General features: G+C 32.4%; 3 protein-coding genes and 1 pseudogene across 3 annotated transcripts in view; 3 read left to right on the top strand and 1 right to left on the bottom strand.

The window, feature by feature from the left end:
• Positions 1–926, top strand: part of LOC104720903 (heavy metal-associated isoprenylated plant protein 21-like) — a 1,758-nt gene extending 832 nt beyond the window's left edge. The window contains exons 2-3 of the mRNA XM_010438803.1: positions 453–528; positions 604–926. Coding sequence (XP_010437105.1) covers positions 453–528; positions 604–926 — 399 coding nt within the window. The remainder of the gene's footprint in view (positions 1–452; positions 529–603) is intronic.
• LOC104750109 lies at positions 1,467–4,329 on the top strand (annotated as a pseudogene).
• Positions 4,904–7,461, top strand: LOC104720892 (putative protease Do-like 11, mitochondrial). Its single transcript, XM_019232644.1, has 8 exons — positions 4,904–5,309; positions 5,396–5,638; positions 5,828–6,020; positions 6,139–6,398; positions 6,476–6,603; positions 6,697–6,879; positions 7,051–7,101; positions 7,172–7,461. Exons 1-8 carry the CDS (start codon positions 4,904–4,906, stop codon positions 7,454–7,456), a joined length of 1,749 nt encoding a protein of 582 aa, XP_019088189.1. The 3' UTR covers positions 7,457–7,461.
• Positions 15,371–16,631, bottom strand: LOC104720882 (nascent polypeptide-associated complex subunit alpha-like protein 4). The gene is made up of 4 exons (XM_010438783.2): positions 16,457–16,631; positions 16,271–16,361; positions 15,951–16,075; positions 15,371–15,873 (listed from the first exon to the last, which is right to left on the bottom strand). The coding sequence occupies exons 1-4, from the start codon at positions 16,529–16,531 to the stop codon at positions 15,523–15,525; spliced, it is 642 nt and encodes a 213-aa protein (XP_010437085.1). The 5' UTR covers positions 16,532–16,631; the 3' UTR covers positions 15,371–15,522.

Here is an 18,029-nt window from a genome sequence, read left to right as displayed (position 1 = left end):
TTTTTTTTTTTTTTTTTTTGAATCCATTGTTACCGCTTTTTGTTTTATTTTTCCATATATACATATAAATCAGCATTGTGCGTGGGAAATGATTATCAATAGTCAAGAATTTTTTATTAAAAAAATTATTGATATATTTACTGTTGTTATATGATAAAATGCATAATGAAATAAAACATTAAAATGTGTTTATAGTAAGGAAAAAAACTATGACATTTATTTAGTCCAAAAATACATCATCTTTGAATTATTGGTGCAATTCAATACGTGACTTAACAATTGCAAATGGACGTTATAAAATCAATTAACAGTGTTAAATAGGGTATATATATGTAGGTTTTGTCCTATATGAGTGTAGAAAATTTGTCAAAATATCCAATTACGACGTTTCTCATAACTCATAAGAAACCTAATGTTTTTAATTTTGACATATGTGTCACATGGACTACTAGACGGTTGAGCTTAAGGTAAGAATGTGTTGCACAGGTTGCGTTAGGATCGTTAAGAACGCAATCTCCAAGCTCAGAGGTAACTACATATATATGTATATATGATCAAGAATTGATCTGGTGAAAGATATAATGAATTTGATTATTATTACAGGAGTTGATTCAGTGGAGGTGGAGAGAGAGCTAGGAAGAGTGAGAGTGGTGGGTTACGTTGACAGAAACAAAGTACTCAAAGCCGTGAGGCGAGCCGGGAAGAGAGCTGAGTTTTGGCCATACCCTGAGCCTCCACTTTACTTCACATCTACTCAAAACTATTTCGTAGATCCTTCCAAAGAGTTTAAAGAGAGCTATAACTATTATAGACATGGCTACAATGGTACGGATCAACATGGTAATATCCCCGTAGGTTCTCGTGGAGACGACAGAGTTAGTAATATGTTTAATGACGATAACGTCAATGCATGCTGTCTCATGTAATTTAACTACGTAACAATAACATAACTAACTCTGTTATATCATACTGTATTGTATATATGGTTATACACATACTTTGAAAGAATAAAACTAAGAGAAGTCCGATGTTCTCGATCTACTTGCATTATGACAAATGTCATTTTATAGTGCTTTTAAATAAAATTCACTGTTTCTTATAAATATTGTATTAAATAAATTTATTAACGCCTTCTCAACTATCAGCGAGATATGTCGATGGTCGTGGTTGCAATTCATCATGAACAAAAACTCATTGATGCACCTTGTCACCGAGAGAGAACAGAGAAAATGACATGAAGAATAATAGATTGTCAAAAGACTTAGGGAAAAAGGGACGACAGATAAACCCTTGGAAGCAAAGGAAACCATTTTTCTCTAGTTTTTACTAATTGATAAAAGGAAAGTTTTCATGCAAAAAATGGAAATATTTTACTTAAAAAGAAAAAAGGGAAAATTACTAATAAACAGTAGTATCAACGAGATATAAAACAGATTCGATTTTTCTCTAAGATGAATTTAGTCAATATGCTTTTGCGGTCATGTGGTGGTATGGTGTCCCGGTACGCGAGGGCTATACTCCCGACGGTAACAATCTCTGGCCGGGTCGCTTTGTATTCCGTGTGCATTAACACGCGGAAAGAAGATCAATACAGAAGGTGGAGCACGGAAGTAGTAGGAGAGACATGTATTGTTAATCTTTCGTTTGCATTAACTCGCGGAAGAAAGGTCCATACCATGTCAGAGGATGAGGAATGGTGGAAGAAAATAGAAGAAAATCCTCCCTTTGATGAATTGATGCTGGACTCGGTTGTAGAGGTCTTTACTGACTCTACCGAGTATAGTAAAGTCAAACCTTGGCAGACTCTTACACAAGAATCATGGGGCGGCTCTGGTATGTGACTATATACTTATCTCAACGCGCACATCAATTATATATATATATATATATATATATATATATATATTTTATTGGTTAGCTTTGGCTTGAAATTGATGTTGTAGGATTTGCAATCGCCGGAAAGAAAATTCTTACAAACGCTCATGTGGTGGAGCCAATGAATGATCACACTTCCGTGCATGTCAAAAGACATGACTCTCAAATCAAATACAAAGCAAAAGTTCAAAAGATTTCACATGAATGTGATTTGGCTATCTTGGAGATCGATAGCGACAAGTTTTGGGAGGGTATGAATCCCTTGGAGCTCGGAGACGTACCGGCTCTCCATGAAATTGTACATGTTGTTGGTTATCGAGAAGGTATTTTCTTGACAATGTTTCAAATTATCCTAAAGAGTATATATGCATGGCAATAGAAGAGACATAGAAGTTTGCTCAAGTTTCCTATGGTCTTATAATTCGTATTCCAATATGCTAAATGATACTAATTTATTCAACTTTGGTTACTAGCTAGAACTAATGTGCTCAAGTGCAGGTGGAAAAAATAAAATACGGTTAGTGTGAACAATCTGCTATCAATACAAAATATCGTATAAGTAGTAGTAATATGAGGATAGAAGAGAGGTAGGTGTGTGCTATCGGTTTTCTATATTCCTAGCTGTGAGTTCCATTATCTAAGAAATAATCATGCTTCAATACGTTTATTAAATTATATATCGAATATTTTTTTGTTGATAATTTATGAAACTCTCTAATTATGCTTCCATTACTATATTTTGTCTGCTCAAATGTAGCCGGTGACATGATATGTGTTGCAAAAGGTTTTGTAACTGGAGTTGACACTACAAAATACATTCAAAGTTCCACGAAATTACTGACAATACAAATTGATGGAACTATCAACCATGGAAATAGCGGTGGCCTGTCATTACGGGAAACAAAGTCCTTGGTGTAGCATTTGAAAGTACTAAATGTCGGAAAAGAATAGGGTAAGTTAAAACCTCAATTCATGGATATTAGTTTTGCATACATTTGTGATCAAGAGGTGCAAGTGCAACCTTAAACTTTTGCATATTTTCTACCGTTTTTTCGGTGCTCTTTGGTTTTCACATGCATTTATTTACCCTGACGTTTTTTTTCAGGACTCACGGTTTTGTAATCCCAACACCAATAATTAGGCATTTCATAGCTAGTGCAGAAGAAAGCTCCCAAAACGCCGTTTTTGGCTCACTAGTTCTATCATCTCAATCTCTCAAAAATGATCACATCCGTAATCATTTTAGGATGAGTCCTGAAACAACAGGAACCCTTATAAACAAAATACATTCGTCAACGGGGGCTCACAAAATTCTGAAGAAGAATGACATCATTCTCGCAATTGATGGTGTTCCAATAGGAAATGATAAAAAAGGTAATAATAATGGAACTAAATCTAATTTTTTCGCGTAAATGTTTTCGATGTTTACCTATAAAGTGAGGGTATATATTTTGATGCAGTTCCTTTTCAAAATGAGGAACGAATAAGTTTCAATCATTTGGTCTCTATGAAGAAACCATATGAAAAAATCTTAATAAAGGTTCTAAGAAAGGGAAAGGAGCATGAGTACTATATCAGTCTAAAGCCGGTAAGTCCTCATTTGTTATCAAAATTTCATGCACTTCTTTCCAAATTATTGGCTATATATGTTGATTCACGTTTTTGAAATATGTTTTATTATGATGGTTAGGTGAGACCACACATTAAAGTGCAACAATATTATAACCTTCCAAGTTATTACATATTCGGTGGTTTTGTTTTTGTGCCTCTCACTAAATCGTACATTGATGATTTGAGCTATATGTGTGCATGTGTATTACATGATGAGTACAAAATTACCGATGAGCAGCATGTCATAATCTCTCAGGTATGCTTTCTTTTTTGTCCACAATACTGATTTTGTTTTCAAACTCAACCAATTTGAATATTTGTTTATTGGAAATAATGAGGGTAATTATATAGTTGAGCTACTAAGATATTATTTGCTACTACTTCTTTTGAGTCTCTTGATTTTGTCTTAAATGAGAGCATGCAAGATTGTAAGTATAGCGAAAAAATAATATATCTTTTTTTAATATATCTTAGGTAATGTCAGATGACATTAACCAAGGATACGGTGATTTCAAAGATTTACAGGTAATTTATCTATGAGACTTACTTGGATGCATGAATCCCAAACACCATTAATTTATTAATCTGTCTTGAGAAACACATAGCTATGTTTTCGCTGAAAATAAAATATATTTGTGGTGGGAACAGGTGAAAAAAGTTAACGGAGTGAAAGTAAAGAATTTTAAACACTTGTGTGAACTAATCGAGGGATGCTGTAGCGAAGATCTGAGGATGGACTTGGAAAATGACAAAGTTATGGTCCTAAACTATGAATCTGCTAAAAAAGCAACATTTGAGATCTTGGAACGTCACAATATAAAGTCGGCTTGGGCCATATATTGAGTAGTCTTCCGATCCGCATGCAACTTGATAATCCCATCAAAGATAATCTATAGGATTGACCGTCTCGTCTGCCTTGGAATTGACTTCATTTGCTGCTTCATCCCACGTTCAAAGATACTAAGATTGTTTGGGATTCAAATCTTTTGCTTTTAATTTGTACAAAACTTAAAAAATAAATAAAAATAATAACGGGACAAATAGTTTAACTAGTTCCTACCCATATGATAAGGTCCAATTTCTCTAGTGGAGCTTTCCATAATCTTAAGACACACGCCTCATCGTTGCATGCTTGTCCGATAGCTTCATATGTCATATGTAAGTGCAGCGTCTCTTTGAGTGATTGAAAGGGGCTTCTTCAAGGTTTTTTTTTTTTACTAATTCAATGCCTATGTGATTTTTCCAAACTTCAAAGAAAAATAAAGAAGGTTCCTTGTAGAAAACGTAAACAATTTTCTCTACGATAAGATAAAGGAAAGTTCTGGAGAGAAAAAAAATGGAACGCTTTTGATTAAAGAAGGACTTCCTATTTAAACAGTAGCATCAACCAGGGGTTTGAGTTTCCAATAAGCTTGATATGGTTTTCCGGTCGTGTGTTGTTACGGTGGGCCTGTACTCGAGAGCTAGGGTTCCTAGTTTACTCTCTTCTCTTTTCTTCTATCCAAGTTCCAATAATGCACTAACCAATTCACTACCAACGGTAACAACGGCCAGCCGAGTTTCCAGATACAACGATCTATACAGGAAGAGCACGGTAGAAGCGGAGAGGGGTTTGGTTCTTTCATATGCAGTAACTGGCCGAAGAAAGATCCATACAGTACAGGAAGGTGAGAAGAAGATAGAACGGTGGAAGAAAATAGAAGAAACTCGTCCGATTGATGAATTGATGTTGGACTCGGTTGTAGAGGTATCCTCTACCTCTACCCTGTACAGCAAATCCAAACCTTGGGAGACTCTAAAGGAAAAATCATCCAGGGGCTCTGGTATGTGACTATACTTATCTCAATGCTCACATCAAAGGTTGGTTAATTTATATGGGATACTTTGGCTTGAAATATTGATGTTGTAGGATTTGCAATCGCGGAAAAGAAAATTCTTACGAACGCTCATGTGGTGATGGCAATGAATGATCACACATTTGTGAACGTCAAAAGACATGGCTCTCCAATCAAATACAAAGCAAAAGTTCAAAAGATTTCACATGAATGTGATTTGGCTATCTTGGAGATCGATAGCGACAAGTTTTGGGATGGTATAGATCCCTTGGAGCTCGGAGATATACCGCCACTCGAAGAAGTTGTGTCTGTTGTTGGTTATTTAGAAGGTATTTACTTGACAATGTTTCAAATTAGCATGTGAATAAAATAGAGAGATAGATGTGGCTCATGTTTCTTATGATTTTATAATTCATTTTGCAATATACCAAAAAAAAAATGTTTAATGATGAATTTTATTTATCTATTATGATTTGGTTACTAGAATTAATGTGCTCTAAGTGCAGGTGGTGAAAATATCTGCGTTACAAAAGGTCTCGTACTTAGAGTTGAAACTAAAAAATACAATCACAGTGGCAAGGATCTGCTATCAATACAAATTGATGCAAGTATCGACCATGGAAATACTGGTGGCCCGGTAATTATGGGAAACAAAGTCGTTGGTGTAGCATATGGATTTTACCCTACAAAGAACTCAGGGTAAGTTAAAAGTTGAAAGCTCTTAAACTGTAAATCTTTGATAATTGATTTGCATACATTTGTATAGAGAGGTGAGTGAAACTCTTTAACATTTTTTTTTTCTGGTTTCTACATGCAGTTTTGTGATCCCAACTCCAATAGTTAAGCATTTTATAACTGGTGTTCAAGAAAGCAGACAATATTCTGGTTTCGGCTCATTGGATCTATCATATCAATCTCTTGAAAATGTTCACATCCGTAATCATTTTAAGATGAGTCCTGAAATGACAGGAATTCTTATAAACAAAGTATATTCGTCGTCGGGGGCACACAAGATTTTGAGAAAATATGACATCATTCTTGCAATTGATGGTGTTCCGATAGGAAATGATGAGAAAGGTAAAATAATTGTACTAGATGTTGCTTAATGTTCTCCTATGTTGTTTACTTGTGAAGTGAGTTTTTGTTTGATGCAGTTCCTTTCCAAAACAAAAATCGGATAAATTTCTCCCACTTGGTTTCTTTAAAGAAACCAGGTGAAAAAGCCTTAGTTAAAGTTTTACGAAAGGGAAAAGAGCATGAGTACAATATCACTCTTAAACCGGTAAAACCATCATTTGTTTCACACTTTCTTAATTGTTTGTCTCTGCTCTATCATTCACATTTTTTTCCGAACTACTTTTTATTGTACACACAGGTTAAACCAAACGTTAAAGTGCAACAATTTTATAATCTTCCAAGTTATTACATATTTGGGGGTTTCGTTTTTGTGCCTCTCACTAAAGCATATAGTGATAATTTGAGCCTTAGTGGTTGCAAATGTGCATTATATAATACGTACAGAAAGGCTGGTGAACATCAACTAGTCATAATTTCCAAGGTTTGCTTCTTTTTTTCTTTTTTCTTTTGTTCAATCATGTCAATTTAGATCTGAGTTTGGTAGGAGAGAATGAGATATGTTGAGCTACTAAGATGCTATTTTTTTTTAACAATTCAAGCATATAAAGTATCATTTGGGCGTTGTTCTTAGAGAATTTGTTTCTTGCTGTAGATATTAGAAGATGACATCAACAAAGGATATGAAAGTTTAGATGATTTGCAGGTAATTTATTTATTTCTTGTTTTATGCAAATATCATTTCTATGAAAATATAATGGTTGTGGTGGAAACAGGTGAAGAAAGTGAACAGCGTGAAAGTTAAGAATTTGAAGCACCTATGCGAGCTAATAGAGAAATGTAGCACCAAAGATTTGAGGCTGGTCTTAGAAGATAATAAGGTTATGGTCCTCAACACTGAATCTGCTAAAAAGGCAACGTTGAAGATCATGGAACGTCACAAAATAAAGTCGGTCATATCTAAGGACATTTGTCTTCCTATGTTGCTTGATGATCCGTTCAAAGACAATAGGATCAACCTTCTTCCTTGGAGTATTCTAAAAACAGTTACTAATATATAATTACGGTCATATATATGGTCATATCACATGGAGAATAAAAGAAGGAAGACCATATATATGTTCAAATAGTCTTGGAAATAAAAACCAAATCCGTGTGTACTGAACCGAAACTGAACAGAACCGAGAGGAACCGGAATCGAACTGAACTTGACATAAAATCGAAGGGATACTACACTTAAGAATCGAAACAGCCCGAAACCAAATTTGTACCAAACTGAAACTGAACCAAAACCGAATCAAGAACCGGATGGATGTATGCACTACAATTATGGACCAAATATAATTCTCTCATAGATAAATGGAGTTTTTGAGAAAGAAAAAAAAAAGGAGGATCATTTTTTATGGTTTGAAATTAAACCAATCAGTTGATCTATTTTCTTGATTTCTATGTGAATTGAATTTTATGTTTATAACAAGAAAAATACTTAGGTTCACCCCTATTTGTTCACCTCCTCTTTTTCTACCAATCAAAATCTTCTATACATTATTTTATTTTAAAATAAATCAAAATTAAATTAAAAAGCAAAACTAATTAAGAAAACAAATTCTGTATACTTTTTAATTAAGAAAAGTTAAATCTTGTTTTGGTTTAGATTTTACAATAAGAACAAAATTATGTGTAGGTTTGGGTTTACAAATAAAGTGACTAGAGTTTAAATTTTACAATTAAAACGAAATTATATGTCGGTTTGAGTTTATAAATGAAGTGATTAGGGTTAAGATTTTACAATTAAAACGAAATTATATGTCGGTTTGGGTTTACAAATGAGGTGGTTAGGGTTTAGATTTTACAATTAGAACGAAATTATATGTCGGTTTGGATTTACAATTGAGACGGTTAGGGTTTAGATTTTACAATTATGACGAAATTATATGTCGGTTTGGGTTTACAAATGAGATGGTTAAGGTTTAGATTATACAATTAGAACGAAATTATATGTCGGTTTGGATTTATAAATGAAATGGTTAGGATTTAGATTTTACAATTAGAATAAAATTTTATGTCGGTTTGAATGAACGGTTGAAGTTTTAGTTTTATATCAATGTATACACATTTTATTTTCTTATTTGATAAGCAGTTGAATGAAGAGGTTCTTATAACAATAGGGACAGAGAAGGCAGGGAGTTTTACCGAATTAAGTCAGGGAGTTTTACAGAATTAAGTCAGAGTGTATTTTAATTAACTTAGATGGAGATCAAACACATATCTTATATAATATGAGAAGGTTTTTTCTAACTTTTACTCACATTGTGACATTTGGCATTCTCTTTTAGTGACACCTGTCATCATTTATTTCTATTTTATTTTTTAAAAACAAATTTATATCATTTCCAATTCCAAATAATCATACTTCTCTTCTTAATATTGGTACAATTGAGATATATTACTAAATCCACTTTTATATCTTAAGTTATATGAGAAGGTTTTTTCTAACTTTTACTCACATTGTGACATTTGGCATTCTCTTTTAGTGACACCTGTCATCATTTATTTCTATTTTATTTTTTAAAAACAAATTTATATCATTTCCAATTCCAAATAATCATACTTCTCTTCTTAATATTGGTACAATTGAGATATATTACTAAATCCACTTTTATATCTTAAGTTATATGAGAAGGTTTTTTCTAACTTTTACTCACATTGTGACATTTGGCATTCTCTTTTAGTGACACCTGTCATCATTTATTTCTATTTTATTTTTTAAAAACAAATTTATATCATTTCCAATTCCAAATAATCATACTTCTCTTCTTAATATTGGTACAATTGAGATATATTACTAAATCCACTTTTATATCTTAAGTTATATGAGAAGGTTTTTTCTAACTTTTACTCACATTGTGACATTTGGCATTCTCTTTTAGTGACACCTGTCATCATTTATTTCTATTTTATTTTTTAAAAACAAATTTATATCATTTCCAATTCCAAATAATCATACTTCTCTTCTTAATATTGGTACAATTGAGATATATTACTAAATCCACTTTTATATCTTAAGTTATATGAGAAGGTTTTTTCTAACTTTTACTCACATTGTGACATTTGGCATTCTCTTTTAGTGACACCTGTCATCATTTATTTCTATTTTATTTTTTAAAAACAAATTTATATCATTTCCAATTCCAAATAATCATACTTCTCTTCTTAATATTGGTACAATTGAGATATATTACTAAATCCACTTTTATATCTTAAGTTATATGAGAAGGTTTTTTCTAACTTTTACTCACATTGTGACATTTGGCATTCTCTTTTAGTGACACCTGTCATCATTTATTTCTATTTTATTTTTTAAAAACAAATTTATATCATTTCCAATTCCAAATAATCATACTTCTCTTCTTAATATTGGTACAATTGAGATATATTACTAAATCCACTTTTATATCTTAAGTTCTTTTGTCAGATAAAATCAGATTATTTTATAACAAAATCTCATCTTATATTTTTGATGAGATTTCATTTGGCATTCGGTTTTTTCTAACTTTTACTCACATTGTGACATTTGGCATTCTCTTTTAGTGACACCTGTCATCATTTATTTCTATTTTATTTTTTAAAAACAAATTTATATCATTTCCAATTCCAAATAATCATACTTCTCTTCTTAATATTGGTACAATTGAGATATATTACTAAATCCACTTTTATATCTTAAGTTATATGAGAAGGTTTTTTCTAACTTTTACTCACATTGTGACATTTGGCAGGTTTATTGCCTACTCATTTTATGCATTTGGAAATGATATAAATTTGTTTTTAAAAAATAAAATAGAAATAAATGATGACAGGTGTCACTAAAAGAGAATGCCAAATGTCACAATGTGAGTAAAAGTTAGAAAAAACCTTCTCATATAACTTAAGATATAAAAGTGGATTTAGTAATATATCTCAATTGTACCAATATTAAGAAGAGAAGTATGATTATTTGGAATTGGAAATGATATAAATTTGTTTTTAAAAAATAAAATAGAAATAAATGATGACAGGTGTCACTAAAAGAGAATGCCAAATGTCACAATGTGAGTAAAAGTTAGAAAAAACCTTCTCATATTATATATAAATAACTGATATTTGATACATCTACTTTACACATTTTTCTTACATTTTATTTAATTTGTCTTTCATCCTTTAAAGTGAAAAAACACACACTATTATATAATGAAAAAAAATATCATAATAAAAACTTATTAAAATGCGTTTACGTAACTATAAAAGTTGGAAAAGGATGAAAGATTGTAATATGAAATAATCAAACTTAATGATTTAATTAATACTATTTTAAATACATCACTTACAATTTTCTAATGAAATAAATAGATAGAAAATCAAGAAAGTCAACATATATGAAAATCTTCTTATATATATTTACATATTAATATATATATATATATATACATATATTAAAAATGACAACAATTCTGAAATGCTCTTGACAAGATCGACTTTATGTTGATATGTGTATTGATACGAAAGGAAAAGCTATTGTTGTGTAATTTATCAAAATTTAATAAGATTTTAGTGAAAGTGTGGAACTGACTAACTTTATTGCCTACTCAATTAATGAAAGAAAATATTATATGTTTTTAAAACGTGCAAAAATTAGGTTTATATAATTACATAAAGGCTTAGTCATAATCATGTATTTAAACTATTTCATTTCTCATCCAAGATATAGTTTTTATTATGATATTTTTTTTCATTATATAATAGTGTGTGTTTTTTCACTTTAAAGGATGAAAGACAAATTAAATAAAATGTAAGAAAAATGTGTAAAGTAGATGTATCAAATATCAGTTATTTATTAGTAAATGTTATAGAATATTACATTTTCTATCAAAAATATAAGATGAGATTTTGTTATAAAATAATCTGATATTAATGTGTTCTATGTTTCACATAATCAAGATATATTTCATGTGTTCTATGTTTCACAGATGAGAAGAAGAGTGAAAAACATAGCCAAGTCTTTTCCAACTTTTATAGTTACGTAAACGCATTTTATTTTTGGTAGAATAGTTACATAGATGCATTGACAAGGTACATTTTGTAAAATAATTTTGTTTCTCATTTTCTTAACCAAATATATTCAAGATCAAATTACAATTTGACATGTTATTTATTATTTTTATTTTTGTAGATTTATAGCTTAGTGAAGCTAGCAGAACTGTATTATATAGAAGCCATGGAATGGAATCAATGGATATTAAAGTCACAACTAAAGTCTTCTCAAGATACAAAGGTAGATTCTTAAAAAAAATGATTAACTAAATTTTAATCAGAATTCCTTTATTGACTTTTTACTCAAAATTTACTCTTGGTTTTTATATATGTAGACATTAGTAAACGTCTTTATTTTAGGTTTATGTGTTTGTTTTAACATCTGATCGAGAAGGGAGCCAAGCCAGTTCCGGAGGACAAGCAGACTAAGTAACCTTAGACCACAAATTTATATTATGTTTTAAGGCCATCAAATAATATGTATATTATAATAGTCACAATATATTTTTCTCACTAAAATCAACTCCATCCATTCCTTATTAATCCATTTTCTAGATAAATAAAAAATGTTGCACAAAAAAACAATTTTTAGGTTTTCTATACATTTTTAATAAGTAACTAATGACAAATTGTAAACTTAAAAAATTAAAGTGAATCTTCTTAAAATATGTTTGAAAATCCTTAAACAGGAACAGAGGGAGTATTGTATAATATAACCATTTAATACAGTCTCACATAATTATTAAAATTTTCAATGATGAGAAGTGTTATAAATCATGTGGTTACAACAACACCTCTGCGACCGATTCTACCGAAATTCGATTCTACTAAATCGAGTTACCCCGCTAAGTAAGGACTGGCTATGAATCGAGCCTTGTCAATTATATGTTGACAAAAAAAGAAATCAATGATAAATGGAAAGAAGGCCAGAATATGATTTGTGGCAACATTTTTATTTTGCTGGATGAAAGAGATTTTGTTTCATACTACAATATTGGCCAGGCTGGATTGTGGAGAATCACTATCCATGAAGTTTGAGGGATGTCAAAGGCACTTCAAGCGTTTGGACCGAACAAAATGAAAGTTAATTATACAGAGATAAAGTGAGTCGTAAAAAAAACAAGCAATGGAAAAAATGGTATATCAATACTCAATAGTATAAAATTTATAAAAGTTAAATTTTTTATTTATGAAATCATTCACAAAACATAAAAAGCTGAGGCAAGTTAATTCAAGAGGATGGAGAGATAATGTTTAGTATGATAATGTTTAGTATGTTTAGTATTTGGAGTTTATGGTTTTGAATTTAGTTACTTTGTATATATAAGGATATTATTGAAAATGGATTACAAGAGAAAGAATTTTTAAAAAAATTATTTGTTGTTAAGTATTACTTTTAGATGATGAAAGTAAAATTAATATAGAGAACAACATTAAATTATCTATCACAGTAATTATATAGTAAGATCTTACATTTTTCTTTTTATACTACTTATCAGTTTTTCCGTAAAAAAAACAAAAGTGTAAATAAATATAATTTATCTTAATTACTTAACAAAAATACCAAATTAAATTGATGTGCGGTAACTAAAACAATGGTCATATTATTATAGTAACATATTGTTTAATTATTTACAACAAAACTGTGTACTTAAATTTTTTTTCTCTATCTCAAAATGACTCTTTTGTGAAGCATCATATAACAAATATATATTAAAATATTATAGTTAAACCGTAATATTATCAAAATTAATTTTCAGTACATATAGTAACAATTACATGTACATTTCATATACAATTAAATAGAAACTTCATTTTTTTATTTCAAATTAATAATGCATACATAACCCACGCATCGCGTGGGCTACTTTCTAGTAACATATATATATATATATGTTGTGCTTATAATACTTTTAACGTGCAAACAAAGAATGGACAAGAAAGAGATCCCGAGATTTTACGAGTTCAAGCTTCCTTGTTGAATCCTAAAACTTGCTGGACTTTCTCCGGAATTCATTAGAACAAAAACAAAATTTGGTACAGTCTTAACAGGTGAAAGTCTTTATGGAGTTCGAGGGATGTTCTATATGGATCGAATCCTTTGACATCTCTATGGGAATAGGAGAGAGAACTTGAAGAAAACAGCTCTTCTTTTCTTCTTTGCAAAAGTCTCTATGGGAAGAGAGTTCTGACCAAAACGCTAGAATAGGCGCCCTGATCTGTGATGCAGATGAAAGTTTGGGTTAAGTATCTCTTTCCATCACTGAGTATGAGTATAATAGATATTAGCAATGAGTTCCAAAAGTCTAAAACAGATGGAACTATGGATCCTTTGCCCTACTTTTGTTCTTTCTTATGCAAAATTAAGTACCATCGTTCATGACAAGCATGGTGCAAAAGTACTTGTGAAAGATGAGTTTCTCCATTTCAGATAAGATGAAATACTTGAATCTGATTTCAAAAACAGTTACTAATATATGACTACCTATATCACATTGAGAATAAAAAAAGGAAGACCATATATATGTCCGAATAACCTAAAAAAAAAAACAAAAATATCCAAATACCCAAAACTTTTCGGTTTTAGCCGAAACCAAAAAATATCCAAAAACAATTCGGTTTTAGAACGACTTCTCATTCAAGATTCAAAACCGAAAGGAACCGAAATTCTAAAAAACTGAATGATCTTAAAATTAGGATCCAAAAGATCCAAAACCGAATCGTACCAAACTGAATATCTGAATGCCCAAGACTAGGTTGAAAGTTGAAGAAAATTTTGAAAAAAAGAAAGAGTTAGTTGTTTTCTAATTTTTGTGCACAATTACATTCTCTTATGACTTTTTTAGGATAAATTGAAAAAAAAACAAAAATAGTAAAAGAAAGAGTTAGTTGTTTTCTAATTTTTGTGCACAGTTACATTATCTTATGACTTTTAGTCTTACCATCCTCAAAGGGTGGTGCATTACAACAAGTCTTGTAACTAGAGTTTTCATTTTTCGACAGGGTATTCCACGACTTGTTGACAACGATGTATGGACCAAATATAATTCTTTCATAGATAAATGGAGTTTTTGAAAAAAAACAAAAGGAGAATCATTTTTTATGGTTTGAAATTGCATGTTTGATCTATTTCTTGATTTCTATTTCTTGACTTCTATGTGAATTGCATGTTTATAACAATAGAGACATAATTAAGTCAGATTGTAGTTTAATTAACTTAGATCAAGTTAGATGGAGATCAAACACGTAGAACATATATATGTTGTGCTTATAATACTTTTAACATGCAAAGAAAGAATAGACAAGAAAGAGATACCGAGATTTTACGAGTTCAAGCTTCCATGTGGAATCCTAAAACTTGCTGGACTTTCTCCGAAATTCATTAGAAGAAGCAAGTCCCAGCTTTTTTTTGAAGAGGAAAGAACAAACAAAATTTGGTAGAGTCTTAACAGGTGAAAGTCTTTATGGAGTTCGAGGGTCGTTCTATATGGATTGAATCCTTTGGCATCTCAATTTATACCAACCAATACTAAGAAGAAGCTAAACAAGAATAGAAGAGAGAACTTGAAGAAAACATCTCTTCTTCTCTTCTTTGCAAAAGTCTCTATAGCAAGAGAGTTCAGCATAACCAATACTTCTGAATCTTGGGATTGAACAATGTTCTGACCAAAACGCTAGAATAGGCGCTCTGATCTGTGATGCAGATGAAAGTTTGGGTTAAGTATCACTTTACAACAATGAGTATGTTAGATATTATCAATGAGTTCCAAAAGACTATAAACAGCACAGCTTGATCCTTTGGCCCCTGTTTTTGTTCCTTTTCGTTCATACTAAAAGATGAGTTTCTCTATTTCAGAGAAGGTAAAAGACTAGAATCTGATTTTATCAGACATAAATGTCTCAAATTATAGATGTGAAGCAAGATTGTTTATAGCTCAGGGGAGGGCAAAAATAGCCTTAAAAAAGTGGAGAAACACAGATAATATTCGAGAAAATTGCTAATCGAATCAGAAATGAAGCAACACAAAAGAAAGAACCATCACAAGCAACCCAAAACCTATGTAGTGAGTTCCATAATGGCGGAAACAATATCTCCATCATTGGCTTTAAGAGCCTTAACAGCCTTAGCCTTCGAGACACCAGCTTGAGTCATGACGAGATCAATGTCCTTGGCTTCAACACCAGTCTCATCAACATCTTCATCGTCATCCTCCTCTATGGGAACAGAAGCTGATTCAGAAGCATCAGTGTTAGGGATCATGGAAGCAACGTCTGGCATCTTGAACCTCTGAGCAGCTTGTGCTTGTAGCTGAGAGCTCATGTCATCAATCTTAGCCTCGCCAAATATCACATAGGTGTCAGAATTAGGACTCTTGAAAACATCCGGCTTCGAGATCACAAACAACACCTAACAAATAAAATAACATACAGATCAATACAAGAATGAAATATCGATTAGTGTTAGTTCAGGTGGTGTTTTCTTACATTCTTTGATCTCTTGATAGTCACTCTGCTAACATCTGTAACTGGTTTCATTCCCAGTTTCAGCATAGCCTTTCGGCTCTTCTTCTCGCTTCTACTCTGCTTAGAACTCTCATTCTCACCAGCTCCTTCACATACACACAACAACAACAATATGAAAACCACAAAATCGTAACTCCAAACAAATCCAGAAAGGCTAATGAAACATTGCATCAGATTCAATCACAACAAATCCACAAAAATGATTCTAGAAAACATCTCTAAATCCATCATCTCTTTAAGTCTATTAAACAAATCAATCAAATCGAGAGAAAACAACATACCATCTGCAATCTCATCGTCGTCGTCGTCATCAACATCATCGTCGTCTTCATCTCCATCTTTCACATCCTCAACAACAACATCGTTCTCCTTCTGCTCTCCACACAATACAAACCAATCCAAAATAAATGAAACAACCTTAGACTCGCTCAATAAAAGATAAAAAGAGAGAGAAAAGAAAATGAAACCTGGAGCTTCATCTGCTCTTTGATGGAATCCATAAGCTCCTCCTCGTTCACTTCCTCAATCACTGGACCTGGCATCTTCTTCTTCTTCTTCTTCTTCTTCTTATCTTCTTCGGAGGAGAAACAAAAAAAACAAAAAACGAAAACCCTTAAAACAGCGCAGCGAAACTAACCCTTTTCTCAGTTTCAGTGGCGATGTATATAAATAAATAAAGTGCTTGGGGCTTACCCTATATATAATTCATTGGGCCTTAATATAGCCCGTTTGTATTTTATCAATTAGCCCATTAGACTAAAATACATTAGGCCATGTTATCCGGATTGGAGAAAATCATGCCCAAAAAGTATATGATTTAAAAAGATGTATGTATGTACGCATCTTCTATCCTTGACACAATGACAACACATGACACATGTACTATGATCTCTTTAGTGTCTCAGACATGTATCTACCCTACACTACACCAACCATATCACGATGATTTCAACATAAACAAAGTGTTTTTTTTTTTTCTTTTTTCTTTTTCAAATGAATTATTAGGCGTTGGTTGGTTGAAACATCTTTATTCTAAACCAGTCACTACATTTCATATCAGTTTCTGTATCTCTCAACTTATCAAACGTCAATCATAATTTAGTCATGTCCAAATGTCAATAATTAGAGTGAAGATCAAGAAAAGGTTTGCTTTTCTACCTTTAATATGTACATCTTCTATACAATATTGTAACACTGAAAAACCAAAAAGTTGGACGCGTGGACTCACGCGCGAGCGAGTTTCCTCTCTTTCTCTTCGTCAAAAGCAGCAAATTCACCGTCAATTGCTTGCCTTTCCGGTGTTCGGTTGCGACCGGTGCCGTGAGAAGGCTCTAAGTTCTTTCTGTCTGATTCCATTTGTGCACTTGAAGTAATCGGAGGTCTTGTTTCGGCCCTGTTTCTCGCGGCGAGTGTTGAAGGTCCACCGTGCGTGTCGGCCGTTTTCGGTGTTCGGAGTTCTTGCTCTCTGCCTCTATTGCTTGTAGACGACAATAGACCAAGGTGGAGGCTCGTTTTCCTTCCCTAGCGTCTCACATCTCAAGCGGCAGAGCAAAATTTTGTTTTGTAGATCTACTTGCAGATCTCCTTTCGCTTCTCCACCTACCTAGGACTCGCATTTTCGAAGTCTTCTCTTGGACTAACCGTTGCGCTTCGACTCGTGTCTACCGGAGGTTGTGGGCTGCTCTTTGACGGGAATATCCGCTTCGAGGACGGCTAATCCCAGTAGCCAGTTGCTTCTGTCCACTCCGTGCGTGTCGATTCGGGTGTTTGGACTAATGATTCGAGTGGTTTTCAGTGGCTCTGTCGAGTCCGAACCAGCCTAGCTGGTGGTGTTCTTGAGTCATTGAAGCCTCGGCCTCTCTTTCGTCTCTCCTTCACTCAGGTTTCAGGGCATGGCTACTGTTTGTTTCAATTTCGAGTTTTCTGTGTTAACAAGCCCTGACTTTTGGGAGAAGCACTTCTCTGTTGGCATCTTCTGCTCCTGGACAGTGGTAGGATTATTAGGAGAGTGTTTCCTCGTGGCAGGTCAAGTTCTTTTGT

This window comes from Camelina sativa, chromosome 2, assembly GCF_000633955.1.
Source record: "Camelina sativa cultivar DH55 chromosome 2, Cs, whole genome shotgun sequence".
NCBI lineage: Eukaryota > Viridiplantae > Streptophyta > Magnoliopsida > Brassicales > Brassicaceae > Camelina > Camelina sativa.
This window is presented reverse-complemented; position numbering and strand designations above follow the sequence as displayed.